At 46.5% G+C, this 14,333-nt stretch overlaps 1 protein-coding gene and 1 long non-coding RNA gene across 10 annotated transcripts in view; both read left to right on the top strand.

The window, feature by feature from the left end:
• Positions 1 to 14,333, top strand: part of TDP1 (tyrosyl-DNA phosphodiesterase 1) — a 77,505-nt gene that overhangs the window by 18,286 nt on the left and 44,886 nt on the right. For all 9 annotated transcript variants that reach the window (XM_061156434.1, XM_061156442.1, XM_061156436.1 and 6 more), the window contains 5 exons: positions 3,449 to 3,541; positions 8,615 to 8,782; positions 9,226 to 9,304; positions 12,125 to 12,307; positions 12,938 to 12,986. In XM_061156434.1, coding sequence (XP_061012417.1) covers positions 3,449 to 3,541; positions 8,615 to 8,782; positions 9,226 to 9,304; positions 12,125 to 12,307; positions 12,938 to 12,986 — 572 coding nt within the window. The remainder of the gene's footprint in view (positions 1 to 3,448; positions 3,542 to 8,614; positions 8,783 to 9,225; positions 9,305 to 12,124; positions 12,308 to 12,937; positions 12,987 to 14,333) is intronic.
• On the top strand, positions 109 to 3,426 carry LOC133065936 (uncharacterized). The gene is made up of 3 exons (XR_009695041.1): positions 109 to 126; positions 310 to 376; positions 2,202 to 3,426. It is a non-coding gene; the product is annotated as an uncharacterized LOC133065936 (long non-coding RNA).

Genomic DNA, 14,333 nt, shown 5'->3' with positions numbered 1-14,333 from the left:
GAAAGTCCATTTCTCCTTTCCCCGCCAACACAGGCATTTTGCAGGTTAAACCCAGGAGGCTTCCTCATTCAGAGCAGCAAGTGCCTGGGGAAGTAATGGTGGTGGAACCATCCCTCACCCCGTAGTGTGAGTAGTCTACATCTTGTTAAAATGCCACTATCTTGTAGGAGATTGAGCTCATGTCTTGAAATTACTTCCAGTTGCTCATTTTAAAATGTTAAAAATTATTCATTAAATCTATTATGCCCTTGAAGCCCAGCTCGAGGGGATATAAAGCATTTTGAGATGGACTGACTTTTGTCCTTGCAGCTTTCAGTCTTTGGGTGAGAGAGGCAGACAAACATGAACTACCAATGGAGGGAGGCCTCAGCTCCTGGTAAGGTGTGGGCCCCCCCCAACAGAGTGGGGCTGCCACGGCGACTCCCCGGGGTCTTGGGGTCACACGGCCTTACCTGCACCTGTGTCGTGGAGGATCTGGAAGTGACCAGACGCAGCCCGTCCTCCGGGAGCTCACGGTCCTCTTGGCAACAGTGAACGCGTTCCATCCATGCTTCCCAGATGCCCTGCCGTCTTGGGACGTATCTCCTGGTGCTTTAGAATGCTGAGACTTTCTGCTGGCCCATAGAGCTGGGAGCGAAGGCCCCTCCCAGGCCCCGAGAATCCATAGGGGGGAGAAGCACCAGATACGGCCGGTAGCTGGGCGCAGGGCTGCCCTCTGGGCTGTAGAAAGCCTTCCTCCTTCCCCTCAGGGTGCGGTCCCCTCTCTCACCTGGGCTGCCGCGACCTAGCCTCGCCCGCCCCTGCCCCAGAAACATGAGGTAGCTGCAGCCCGCTCCCCACTGGGGAAGCCTTGCCCAAGGATTGCTGTGTGCAAGACATGTGATCCCAGTAAGCGCTGCTTCTGGTTCATGTGGGACCCTGGATGGTGCTCGTGACCTCTCCCAGCCACGGAGTCTGCACTTGCATTATAAAATGGGAGTGACAGTGCCTCCTCTGGATTAGGTGGGGTTTAGCATGCTAGCATTAGATGCCTGGCACATAAATTGCTGTTGTTCAATCACTAAGTTGTGTCCGACTCTTTGTAACCCCATGGACTGCAGCATGCCAGGCTCCTCTGTCCTCCACTGTCTCCTGGAGTTTGCTCAAATTCATGTTTGTTGAGTCGATGATACCATCCAACCTTCTCATCCTCTGTCATCCCCTTCTCCTCCTGCCTTCAATCTTTCCCAGCATCAGGGTCTTTTCCAGTGAGTCAGTTCTTCGCACCAGGTGACCAAAGTATTGGAGCTTCAGCATCAGTCCTTCCAATGAATATTCAGGACTGATTTCTTTTAGGATTGACTGATTGGATCTCCTTGCAGTCCAAGGGACTCTCAGGAGTCTTCTCCAACACCACAGTTCAAAAGCATCAGTTCTATGGCACTCAGCCTTCCTCATGGTCCAACTCTCACATCCATACACGACCACTGGAAAAACCATAGGTTTGACTATATGAGCCCTTATTGGCAAGTCATGTCTCTGCTTTTTAATACGCTGTCTAGATTTGTCATAGTTTTCCTTCCAAGGAGCAAGCGTGTTTTAATAAATGCTCCACAGATATTAGCTTGCTTTACCCTGTGAGGGAACAGCTTCAAACGTGAGAAACGTCGGTTTTGCTCCCTACACAGCTTACTAGATAATATGCAGGTCAGCACTCCTCCAGGGAGACTTCATTTTGTGTGTTTTTATCCATTTTTAACTCTGACCTTCTTGGGACACGCCACTTGGTCTATGAAAAGATTAACATGGCTCCCCTTAGAGCAGTTCTTTGTGCTGTTTAATAGGATTCAGTGACATTGGTGTGTGATTTTCCCTGTAAATATGCTTTGACTAATGGAAATATTTATAAAACTTACATCATGAATTCATAACTGGCTTATTGTTAATTAAAACTAGCTACTAATTTGGCAACTGTGTATGTAAATTTGTAGAGGCTTCAGGAAGCACATCTCATAAATGGGAGGAAGATTGGCTCAACAGCTGTCTTTCTCCAGCTTTGCATTAATTTACTGTTTGCCAGCTTAAAATTTTTTTTTTTTTTGCAAGAGCTAAATCTTATTCTCTGTTTTTATATGCTTTTGGATGTTTTTTAATGCTAACTCCATTCTATCTAAATAGTATTCAGGTTGTTGTTTTTCAAGTGGTACATTTTTTTTCCCCAGGTGTAAACTGACTTCCATCAGTAAACATTAAGGAGCATTTTGGCCTCAGTGGAAATAAAGCAGAGTTACTGCCTTGAATAAATCTCTGGCTGGGTGTGGGGAGAGAATTTAGGTTCCTGAAATAATCAGAAAACCATCAAGAGGCCAAGAATCATCTCGCAGCAGATGACAAAGTAAAGCAGGTCATTGAAGCATAGAGGGAACACACACATGGAACACTTTAAGTTAAGCAAAATGCGTATCACGTGTCGTCATCACAGCAGCCCTGTGAAGTGAACAGAGGATTGGTCCTTCTTGTTACAAGTGAGAAACTGAGGCTTAGCCACACAGAACGACCCGGGGTGTTCAGTGCTTCCGTGGCATCATGTGGTTTCCAGGTGATAAACAGAGGTGCTTAGGTCTTCCAGCCTCAGATGGGAACCTCTTATCTGTGTGCTGTTCCCCCTCCCCTCCCTGGAATTCAACTAAGAGAAATAGTCTGATGACCGGGGAAGCCCCATCTGAAAGAAAGGAATCTCGAGAGCTGATTTGAGTCAAGGGAAAAGAAAAGGCAAGACTCACCTCCAGCCCAGGTTCAGGCTCGTGACGAGTCTGGTGTCTGTGGAGTGTGAAGAAAGGTCAGTGGTTACTTGTTCTCACTCCCCTCTGCTGTAGCAGGGGCCCCAATAACGCCTTGCCTGAAGGAAAAAAAAGATCAGTCACTTGAAAATGAGGCATCTTTCAAACGTAAACTGCATCCCACAGTAGGAAGTGCGTCTGTCATGTCAGTCTACTGCACACACCCACACTGATGAGTGCTGAGACCAGGTCCATGAGCCTGCACTTACCTATACGCGATACACTCTTGAGTTGCTAATTTACTCTGTTGCAGCCTTCTGTGTGTTTTTGTTTTAACGCTAGGTAGCCACAGTGTAGCACAAGCTTGTGACCAGACCCTGAAAACACTGAGCGAGCAGGTTGCTCTTGTCCCTCATAGTGACGGGTGAGGCAGAGCAGATGGTGAGGGGCCAGGCTGGCCACGTGAGCGGGGTGGAGCAGAAGTTCACTTCAGTCATCCGGCCCTCTGAGCATTTTGGAAGGTGGCTTTCCACCTGTCACTTGAGCAGACTTTGATAATGTATAGAAGAAATGGAGACTATAAATTTTGAAGCTTGGGTGGTGTGAGAGTTCTTTACCTATTGCGTTTGCACTGGAAAGGTGTTTGAGAGGACCGCTAATGCTGCCTGTTCCTTTCTCTGCCCTTAAAGGAAAATGATGCTGCTGCTGTATGAGGAAGGCCTCCGGGTCGTCATTCACACCTCCAACCTCATCCGCGAGGACTGGCACCAGAAGACGCAGGGGTCTGTAGGGCTCTGTCTGCTTTGTGCTGAGAAACATCCAAAATGGGAGCGTTCACTGTAGTCTTTTTCTCCAGTTTTTTTCATTGTGGGAGGAAAAAACCAGAATTATGGCATAGAAAAGAGATGCATGCAAAAAAGTGATACTGCCTCCCTTGTGGTAACTGATGTTAACCATTTAGCCCATGATCATTCACACCTGTCTATTTATACTGATAAATGTTGTTCAGTCGCTAAGTAATGTCCGACTCTTTGTGATTCCATGGACTGCAGCACAGCAGGCCCCCCGTCCTTCACTATCTTCCTGAGTTTGCTTAAAATCATGTCCACTGAGTTGGTGATGCCATTCAACGATCTCATCCTCTGTCGTCCCCTTCTCCTGCCTTCAATCCTTCCCAACATCAGGGTCTTTTATAGTGAGTTGGCTGTTTGCATCAGGTGGCCAAAGTATTGGAACTTCAGCTCCAGCATAAGTCCTTCCACTAACATTCAGGGTTGATTTCGTTTAGAAGTGACTGGTTGGATCTCCTTGCAGTCCAAGGGACTCTCAAGAGTCTTCTCCAACACCACAGTTCAAAAGCATCCGTTCTTCAGCGCTCATCTTTCTTTATAGTCCAACTCTCACGTCCATCCATGACTGCTGGAAAAACCATAGCTTTCACTGTACGGACCTTTGTTGGCAAAGTGATGCCTCTGCTTTTTAATATGCTGTCTAGGTTGGTCATAGCTTTTCTCCAAAGATCATCTTTTAATTTCATGACTGCAGTCACTGTTCACAGTGATTTTGAAGCCCAAGAAAATAAAGTCTGTCACTACTGCCATTTTTTCCTGTAAACATACCAGTACATAAAATTTATATGCTGTAGTTTTTTTCCTATTTTTTACAGAAATGGCATCATAACTATATTCTCCAGCCAAGTAGGTCTAAGAATCTGAGGCAGGATAGAGGATAAAAAATGGAAGGGCCAAACGTATTATTTTTCCAATAAGACCCTCCTGATAACTTTCTTGGCCCTCACTCACCCTTACACCCACCTGTACCTGAGCCTGCCAGCTCCCAACAGGCATCAAAGGAAAACTCAGGGGTTGATTGTATGCTAAAAATATCCCTTTATGGAGAAGGAAATGGCAACCTGCTCCAGTAGTCTTGCCTGGAAAATCCATGGACAGAGGACCCTGGTGGGCTGCAGTCCATAGGGTCACATGACTGAGCACGCATGCGTGAGCGTAGAGGGAGATGGGTTGGTAGCAATAAACTGGTAGAACTAAAAAATATATATATCCCTTTACCTCCAGTCAATTTAGTTTCCCATAAAACATTCTAAATTGCTGTCTTTTCAGAGCCTGTAATATGATTGTAAATCTCCGAAAGAATTGAACGCAGAGGTTTTTCATGCTTTTTAAAAAATTACTAACCCTTTGTTGTTGGTGCATATTTACTATATCTAGTTTTTGATCTCTTGGGGAAGTTAGGGTTTATCCTTAGACATTTTAGGGACTTGTTCGAGTCACATTTCACCCTTCATTCTCCTTCCCAGGAAGCCCTCTTTACAGCCAGCCTTGGGTTCCCTTTCCTTCGTTGAAGCCATTCTGCATGTCTCTGCCTGCCTATGTTAGAAGAAGCACCCTTTCGGGGTTTACGCATTTTCCCCTGCATTCTGCTCTGTGTTCTCTTGCCCGTATCATCACCCAGCCTGGAGAGAGCCCTGACCCAGGGCTCTCACTGAGCCCACGTTGCACCCTGAGTTGAGCTGAGACAGGGAGCCTCCCAGCCCCCATCCTCCTGACCCACGGAGCCCGGGTGGGCTGCCCAGCCCTTGAGTCGCCTCTTCTATCACACAGCCCTTATGAATGTGAAAGGCAGTTTCCCCCCAAGCCAGGCATCTTGTCCCTCTTCACTGTCCTTCCCCACCAGAGCGGGTGTTTGAGCCCCTGTCCCCCTGCCTGGTCGTTTTCCGACAGACACGTTCTTGTGTCCCGTTTAAGATACACTTCCAAACCACCCTGTTCTGACGGGGGCGGGGATGGACGGTCCCTGAGAGCCTTGGCTGCTGGGCTCCTGATCTACTGAGTTTCTGGTTGACAAGGTCTTTCGCCGCCCCTCAAGCTTCTAAGCTGCCAGTTGAGTTTTGGGACCCATGACTCATCTGTAGCCCCATCTAAAAAGGAAATGAAATTGACATAGCTTGTCCTTAGAGGAACAGTAACTAAAAGGATTTGTCGAGTTGACTCTGAGTCTCCTGTGACTCAAAGAATCCCACCCCGGCTCTCTGGCTCCTTCTGGAGCTGGGTGTAGAGGCAGCCCTGCTTCCTTAGGTGTCTTTGACTTGGCTGATGTGGGGAAGTGATTAAAGATAAAGGGTTTATGTGTTCATTTTTTCCTTTATTTAAAAACACTTAACTTTTTAAAAATGTATTGACTAGGTATAACTTCACATGGCTCAGAACTCAAAGTACAAGTGGTCTAAAATCTCCCTCCCACTTCCCTCTGCTGGCTCCCTGGGAAAGGGGTACTGTCAGTCTAGATCCCACTGTATCCGGCACTTTACAGTTTCGTGTGGCGAGTGTAATCTCATTTCACAGTCTGCCTGTCACGGCCCTGTGGATCCTCTCTCCTCCTGATGGTCTCCACCCATCCTTTTCACCAGCTTCTTGGTCCACTTGTTCACGCCTCAGTTAAAATCATCTGGCCCGGCGCTTTCTGTTCTTATTCTGTCAAAGGGTAAAGACATCTCACATCTCGATGTCCTGGTTTGGAAAGTCGTCGTCTGTCATGTTCCTCCTCCAGAACCATTCTTATGAGTGACCCTCTGATCCAGGAGGAGCCCCCCTCGTCCTGCAGCTCCGAGTTGCTGTGGGAAGGAGAGACTACCCCCATCCATCCCGCCCAACACAGTCACGGTACACGCAGCAGCCAAGCGGGGCACAGAGGGGTCACCGAGCTTGCCCAGAGTGACACGGCCAGGTAGCAGCAGATCCCGGTATAGAACCTGGACTCCTCCTGGTCTCACACATTACCCATTGTGTGAAGTGTTTACTTTAAAAAAAATGCACACCGTCGGAGCTGTGAGTCAAGTTTTATTTGGGGCAGAATGAGGACTATAGTCCAGGAGATGGCATTTCAGATAGCTCTTCAGAAGCTGCTCCAGAGAGGCAGCGGGGAAAGTCAGTATATATGTGATTTTGGTGAATATGTGCATGCCATCAAGCACATTTTTAGCAGAAGGTCTTTGCTAGTTTCATGAAGGTTACTGCTACTCATGAGAAGCAGGTGTCACCGTGAAGGATTTTAGGACTTTCCTGGGTTCGAGGCTCTTAAAATCAGCTCCTGAAAATATCTAACTCTCTGAAGGCTTGTTCTGCCAGTTTTTCCCCCAAGCACAGAGTGCCTCGTTTCTGCTCTCCACCCTGACCTCCTTTCAGGGGGTGTTGAGAGGCAGCTGCTGCAGCAGCACGTGATCTAATGCTTGTAGATGTGGAGGGCAAGTGCCATCCTGCGGTTGACAGAGGGGTCTCCTTGAGGTGGGGAGGAAGATGTGACAGGCCAGCCTGCTGGGAACAAGTTCAGAGCTCAGGAGATGCCCCCCCCCCACCCCGCCCCCCAGCATCCTCAAAGTTCTGACAGCCTGCGTCTCAGTCTCCTTTGAGGGCTGCCAGCGAGAGAGGAACGGGCAGTTTCTGTTGTGGCTTCCCGGGTCAGACGGAGGAGGTGGCGGGAGGAACCACAGTAAGGGAGACTGGCAGACGCAGCTCCTGGCTGCTGAGGCTGCTTTCTGTTGGGCCCTGTTCATTACCTCGTAGGCATCTTTGTGAGGCAGGACTGCTAGCTAACCCGGTTTTGCAGCTGAAGGAGGTGCACAAGAGCTTTGAAGGCATATTTCTCTGTAATCCTCAAGGGGCCAGTTCACAGAAGGACTGGGTTTAGATGTGGTCACTTGCCGTTCGTGGGTATGACATAGAGGTTTTGACAAAGTACACTGACAAAAAATTGATGAAGTTAGAGATGTCATTAAAGTTTTTTTAACCGATTTATTTGAAAGCCTGAGGTTAGTGTTAATGTAATATGACCAAATGTAGACTATACCTCATTCCAGACACCAGATATGGGATATATATATATATATATATATATATATATATATATATATATGTATGAAAATGAGTTTGTTTATTGAAAACATATTTGCACATACATTTTTTCTTAATATAGATAACTTTTATTTTCCACTTGGCTAAAGGGCTGCATTGACATACGTTTGGGCAGAAAGTTGCTGGGGTCACCACTGTGTAGAGTTGCCGTAGCAACTAGGAGTAGAACTGTTGTCATCAAGGCTTTGAAAGCAGTGTAGGGACTTAGTGGTCCAGTGACTGTGACTCCACATTCCCAATGCGGGGGCCCGGCTTCATTCCTGGTCAGGGAACTGGATCCCACATGCTGCAACCAGGAGTTCGCATGCCACAACTAAAAATCGCACATGTTGCAACTAAGCCCCAGTGCAGCCAAATAAATATTTTTAAAAAAGCAGTGTAGAGCTGAGAAGGTAAGCGGGGGAATAAGCAGGGTGGGTGAGTGAGTCGGGGAGCATGGAGGGATCCAGTTGGGGGAAGCAGGCAGAGGCCAGGCCTTCCTGGGTCTGAAATTCACTGTGATCTTTTCAAAAATAATTCTGGGCATGATGAGAACCATTGGAGTGGTACAGTCAAATTTGTTCTCTATTTCATAAGGATGACCTAGGGCATCCCATATGGTGCTAGTGGTAAAGATGTAGGACACCTAAGAGATGCAGGTTCGATCCCTGGTTTGGGAGAATCACTGGGGAAGGGCATGCAAACCCACTGCAGCATTCTTGCCTGGAGAACCCCACGGACAGAGGAGTCTGGCGGGCTACAGTCCATAGGGTCACAGAGTCGGAAATGACTAAAGCAACTTGGCACTCACACACACAAGGATGGCCTTACCAGCAGGTGGAGAGAAGTAGTGAGAATCCCCTCCTCAAGGTGAGAGCCTGGTTACGGAGAGAGCACGGTGATCAGCTCTGCCCCTGACGCTCAAGGTGGTTTTCTTTTTCCATCCAGAGTATGGTTGAGCCCCTTGTACCCACGAATCGTCCACGGGGCCCATAGATCCGGAGAATCGGCCACACGCTTCAAAGCTGACCTCATCAGCTACCTGGCAGCTTATAACGCCGCCCCTCTCAAGGAGTGGATAGACACCATCCAGGAGCACGACCTCTCAGAGACAAAGTAGGATGATCATGGCCTCTCAGCAACTCGGGGGGCTTACCTTGAGAACCGCATGAGGTCTGCCGTGCGGGGGCCTGGCGGGTGGTGGAGGGACCCTGGGCTCTGAGAGGGACCTCTCAGCAAGTGCTGAGAGCAGGGCCCGTCCCTGTCGGCACCTGCGGTCCTCAGGTGCTGGAGCGGAGGCTCGGGGCCCTCCCCACTCACCTGAGTCCCCCCCGGAGTGCCTGCTCGGCAAGCCCGTTTCAGGGTTCTTTGACTTCCGCCCCGTGGGGGTCCCATGGGGTGCTTGAAAATGATTTTAAGTGTCAGTTAACTCCTCGGAGGAGGCATCTCAAGAAAGCGGGTTGGCTCTTGGAATATTTCATGCTTATTGTTAGTGTTTGTGTATATTTTGAAGTCCACACATCACTATGTTCTTTAACTTGTATCTTGTATCGTTTTAGTGTTTACCTTATTGCCTCAACCCCGGGACGCTTTCAAGGAAATCAGAAAGATAATTGGGGACATTTCAGGCTTAGGAAGGTAATACAATTTTTACTATTTAAAAAAATTGTATTATATGTTCACTCCTATTTCATTTACAATTGGTATATTTTGAAAGCAGCTTTGTAATATCTCTAGGACAACTCTGGGCAAGTATTAGGCACTTGAATTTGATTATCTAATTAAAAGTGAAACTGAAAGTGAAGTCTCTCAGTCGTGTCCAACTCTTTGCGACCCCATGGACTGTAGCCCACCAGGCTCCTCTGTCCATGGGATTCTCCAGGCAAGAATAGTGGAGTGGGTTGCCATTTCCTTCTCCAGGGAATCTTCCCGACCCAGGGATCGAACCCAGGTCTCCTGCATTTCAGGCAGGCACTTTAACCTCTGAGCCACCAGGGAATTATAGTTTGCATTAATTACTTGCATTTTAACATTTTGCCTCTTTTATAGGTGCAGAGTTAACAGATCTAAATGGCAAAAGCATATGGACAATTTTTAGTTTTTTTATTTCTTGTAATAAAGATAATTAGAGACTTTGTTTTATACAAGTAGTTTTTGCTCAGCATATGAAGGATTTTTTTTTTTTTAATGTCAAGGATTTTTCACACAGATTCAACAAAGAACAGAAAATAGTGTTGAGCAAAGACCACAACTGAGCTATGATGTGTTTTGTTTGCTAAACCAGTGCCCTAGGAATTGTAATTATGAGAATGACATTTGCTGCTGGTATGAAAATAAGCCAAGAAAGATCTTTAACAAAATAAAACAAGCAGCAGGTTAAAGTTTCAAGTTTCCTCTACCTCCCTCTAGGAGTCAGTTTACCTTAGTAAATTCCCAACACGATTTCTTAAAAGCCCCTCTTTTTCCATAGATTACTGATGCTGTGTGAGAATTCCCCTTGGCTGATGACCATTTTTAATTTCCTGTTTCTAAGTGAGAGCACAGCTGAAAGCAGGCAGGGTCTCAGCACCACCGTCTTTCTATCCTGAGCTCAGGAGCAGGCGAGCCCCACAGGCTGGGTGGTGAACGGCGCTCAGTCATGTCTGACTCTTTGCGACCCCACGGACTGTACCGTCCATGGGATTCTCCAGGCCAGAATGCTGGCATGAGGAGCCTTTCCCTTCTCCAGGGGATCATCCCAACCCAGGGATCCAGCCCAGGTCTCCCGCACTGCAAGCAGGTTCTTCACCAGCTGAGCCACCAGGCAAGCCCAAGAGTACTGGGCTGGGTAACCTGTCCCTTCCCCAGTAGATCTTGCCAACCCAGGAATCAAGCCTGGGTCTCCGCACTGCTGGTGGATTCTTCACCAGCTGAGCCACCGGGGAGCCCTCAGGTTGGATAAGTGCACGACTTTGTGGGTTGATACCCACGGCGGGGGCCCAATCCTGACCCGGTTACAAGCCGTGCGACTGTGACTTGCTCCCACCCTCTCAACATCTGTCAGATGGGCATAATGGCAGTACTTCCCTCACAGAATCATGTAGAGATTGAATGAGGAAAGGAGGGCACGGCACATGTTGATTGTTCAGGAAGCACTTGTGGGGTTTAGCTTGTGGACTGGTGGTTCAGAAAGGCTGGGTGATCACACACACTTGTGCAGGATCCCTGGCTTGCTGAAAGCTGAGTAGCCTCTTATCCAAGTGTGCGACCCCTTTGCACAGTCAGGAGCTTGTGTTGCATCACAGCTGTCTTCCAGTAAAGACAGGGCGTGATCAGAAGTCTGCCCCCCTCCTGGGGAAGAAAAGCCCAGGACTTGGGCCACAGTCCTGTGGCTGATCAAGGACTGAGCCCAGAATAGTAGCCGAGTCTTGTGATTGTCAGCTCAGTCCTGCTTCCTACCCCATGTGCTCCCAGGGTGGAAGTTGAGAACTGTTTGGGGCCCTTTGGGGAAGTGTGTTTATAAGTATTAATGCCTGCTCAGTGGTAAAGAGAATAACACATATACCCTGAACAATGCATCTGTCACATTATGAGCTCCACTGGAACAAGAACTGTGGCTTATTTTTATTGCTGTTTCCAGCTAAAGAGAGAAAATTCTCAAGTGTTTTCTGACTTGTTTCTGCAGCTTTGCATAAATATCAAACAAAGCAGGAAATGCAGGTCAGTCTTCCCCAGGGCTTAAGGTGGTATGTATCCATATGCAAATATATTCTCTTTCATTTATAGAGCATCACAGCAGCCCAGAGCCCAGGCCTTTTTCAAATGATCGGAGTCAAAATATATGATAGTTTGACCTTCTAGGTTTTATTTCAGTGTATTAAACCTTTGGAATTTCAAGGCAGAAGGCTAATCTCATATGGCAGGTTGCTAGTTTGTCTGACATTGCTACTAAAATGAGTCATTCTTTTTTTTTAATCTGTTTAAGTACAAATCAAAGAACTTTGGGAGAGAAATACTTCTGTCCTCTTACTCCACTAAAATAAAATATTTTCAGTATTTAAAAATATTCCCCAAAGGATTAACATATATACACTACTATATATAAAATAGACAACTAATAAGGAACGTACTATGCAGCACAGGTCACTCGACTCAGTGCCCTGGAATGACCTCTATGGGGAAAAAATCTAAAACAATGGATCTGTATACAACTGACTCACTCTGCTGTACACCTAAAGCCAACACAACATTGTATATCAACTACACACCAGTAAAGTTTTAAAAAACATTAAAAGTTTTAAAAAAAATTTTCCCCAAAGAAGAAAAGCTGTATGTGGGTATGAAACTGAGCATTAACCGTTTTCAACATTTCCTTGTGAAGTAGGCAGTCCGAGGACAGAAAACCATGTTCTGCGCGGTCACGGCTTTTCTCTCCACACGATCGGACTGACTCTAGCATTCATTTTTGTTCTCTCACAGCTTCTAAAAGAGCACGGCTCACCCACACCTAAAGCAGAGTCTTGGCCAGTCATAGGCCAGTTCTCCAGCATTGGCTCCATGGGGGCAGACGAATCAAAATGGTTGTGTTCTGAGTTTAAAGAGAGCTTGGTGACCCTGGGCAGGGAGAGCAGGACCCTCGGGAGCGCTGTTCCTCTCCATCTGGTGAGTGCCCCTCCTCCCCGAGGCCACTGTTCTTACCCTCTGGTCCAGGAGAAGAGTCAGATCGGTCCTCCTTGGCACAGAAAGGGGCTTCATTCCATGGTTCGGGGATGGAAGACACTGAACGCGGTGCGGCAGCATGCCGTTTGTGACCGAGTCTCCCTGACGGCGTCTGGTGCTGGGAGCTGGCCGGCTTCTTCCAGGCTCTGTCTCCGCCACAGACCAGCCTGCAGACGCTCCATTCCTTCCTTTAGGTTGTCAAGCCAAGGGAAAAAATTTTTGATAAAGCATTGCTGGCAGAATTACAGGTATTATTGATTTTTTAGAGACATTTGAAGTAAGAATTAATTTTACATTCAGTTCATTTTTCTTTTGGTGTTTCAGAGAAAAAATACTTATTGAAATGTAAGTTTCTTTAGTTGACTATAAATGCTTTCTATAGTTTAATTACTAGAAGTTCAATAGTTTTCAATAAGATGGGAACTTTTTAAAATTTAAAGCATGTTTTCTAAGTCTTGAAGTATTATTTCTAATTGAGGTTTTCATCTGCGTAAAAACTAAACTTCTTTCTTTTTAACACGCATGGATAGTTTCTTCAACATGGTGCACTCTAAGTGTTGCTTTTATTTTTAGATCTATCCTTCAGTGGAAAATGTGCGGACCAGCTTAGAAGGATATCCAGGTAATTGTTGAGAAGACTGTCCCGATGGTGTTTTTGTGTGTACATTTCATAAATACCCTGGTAAACTTTTTAAAACAAGTAATAAGAATGCCTTCCTCCTTAAGGTCAGAAAGGTATTGATGAGAAATTTGGAGATTATTCTGTCTTAACTGGCTGAGGATCTTTAAAGTAGGTAACATTGAGTGGTGCTGGGTTCCAAAGATGATGCCACACAGTTGAGCAATTTGAGTGCTGTTTAATCTTCACAGTAGCCCTGATTGTTTGATACTTTTGCCAAAAAGATTGTTCTCCCCTCTGCCACCAATGATTGTCCGGATAAGACATCCAGATAAAACCAGCTTCCGCCACAGCTCCGTGCTATGCCTTTTTCTAACACCTCCCTCTCCCCCAACACCCCCCCGCCACCCCCCGGCCTAAAGTACTGTGTGTGGGGTTCTTCCAGATTTGAATCCCAGATACAGATCATATTGGGGGTCCGGAACTGAGGCTTAACTCTGAGATGCAATCTTTAATATGATATAATTTAGTTGATATAGCTAGTCTCTCAAGGGCTTCATCTGTAAACCCCAGGACTATTTTGTAGACATCTTTCAGTCTTGTCCTCTAGTTCCCTTATGTCAGGGCTGGGCAATTAACTTGTTTGGAATTCAACAAGCCCCAGGTAGTGTATTCAGGAGGTATTAACCAAAATCCCAAACAGGGTATACGTGTGTGCTAAGTCGCTTCAGTCATGTCCTGACTCTTCTGTGATCCCATGAACGGTAGCCCACCAGGCTCCTCTGCCCATGGGATTCTCCAGGCAAGAATACTGGCTTCTAATTGTGTTTCCACCTGGAACTGTATCTTTATTCTGTCTGTAGGACTATGGCTTTTAGGATTCATTTTTAAAAACGAAATGGTTTACTGAACATTTTATTTTAGTGATCTTAGGTTATTGCATTTGTAAGAATCCATGTAGCTAGGACAGAGTCTCTTTGGAAATATCAATATAAAAGGTGAAGGAGGCAGGAGAACCAGGCTTTCATCCTAGTCTCTCCTCTCCCAAGTGTCCTGGTCTTGGGCCCAAAAAAAGACGCACAAGACCTCATCTTATAGAATGTGTCTCTAGGTGTCCCACCTGGACGAGGACAGCAGGGTGGGCTGGGACTCATTCTTTGGTCTCTCCTAACATTTCTGTCCTACTATCTGTGCTACTATAGATGTTAAAGGACCACCACCACTACCCCCTCCAATGATTAAACATCTTTTTCTATTAAGATAGTCAACATTTACTATTTGATATGCACCCTATGAAGGAAGTGTATTCATTTCTGTCCAGTTTTCTTGCCTGAAGAATCCCATGGACAG

Source organism: Dama dama, chromosome 12, assembly GCF_033118175.1.
Source record: "Dama dama isolate Ldn47 chromosome 12, ASM3311817v1, whole genome shotgun sequence".
In the NCBI taxonomy this organism is placed as follows: domain Eukaryota; kingdom Metazoa; phylum Chordata; class Mammalia; order Artiodactyla; family Cervidae; genus Dama; species Dama dama.
The sequence above is the reverse complement of the archived record's forward strand: the minus strand, read 5'-3'. Positions and strand labels throughout refer to the sequence as shown.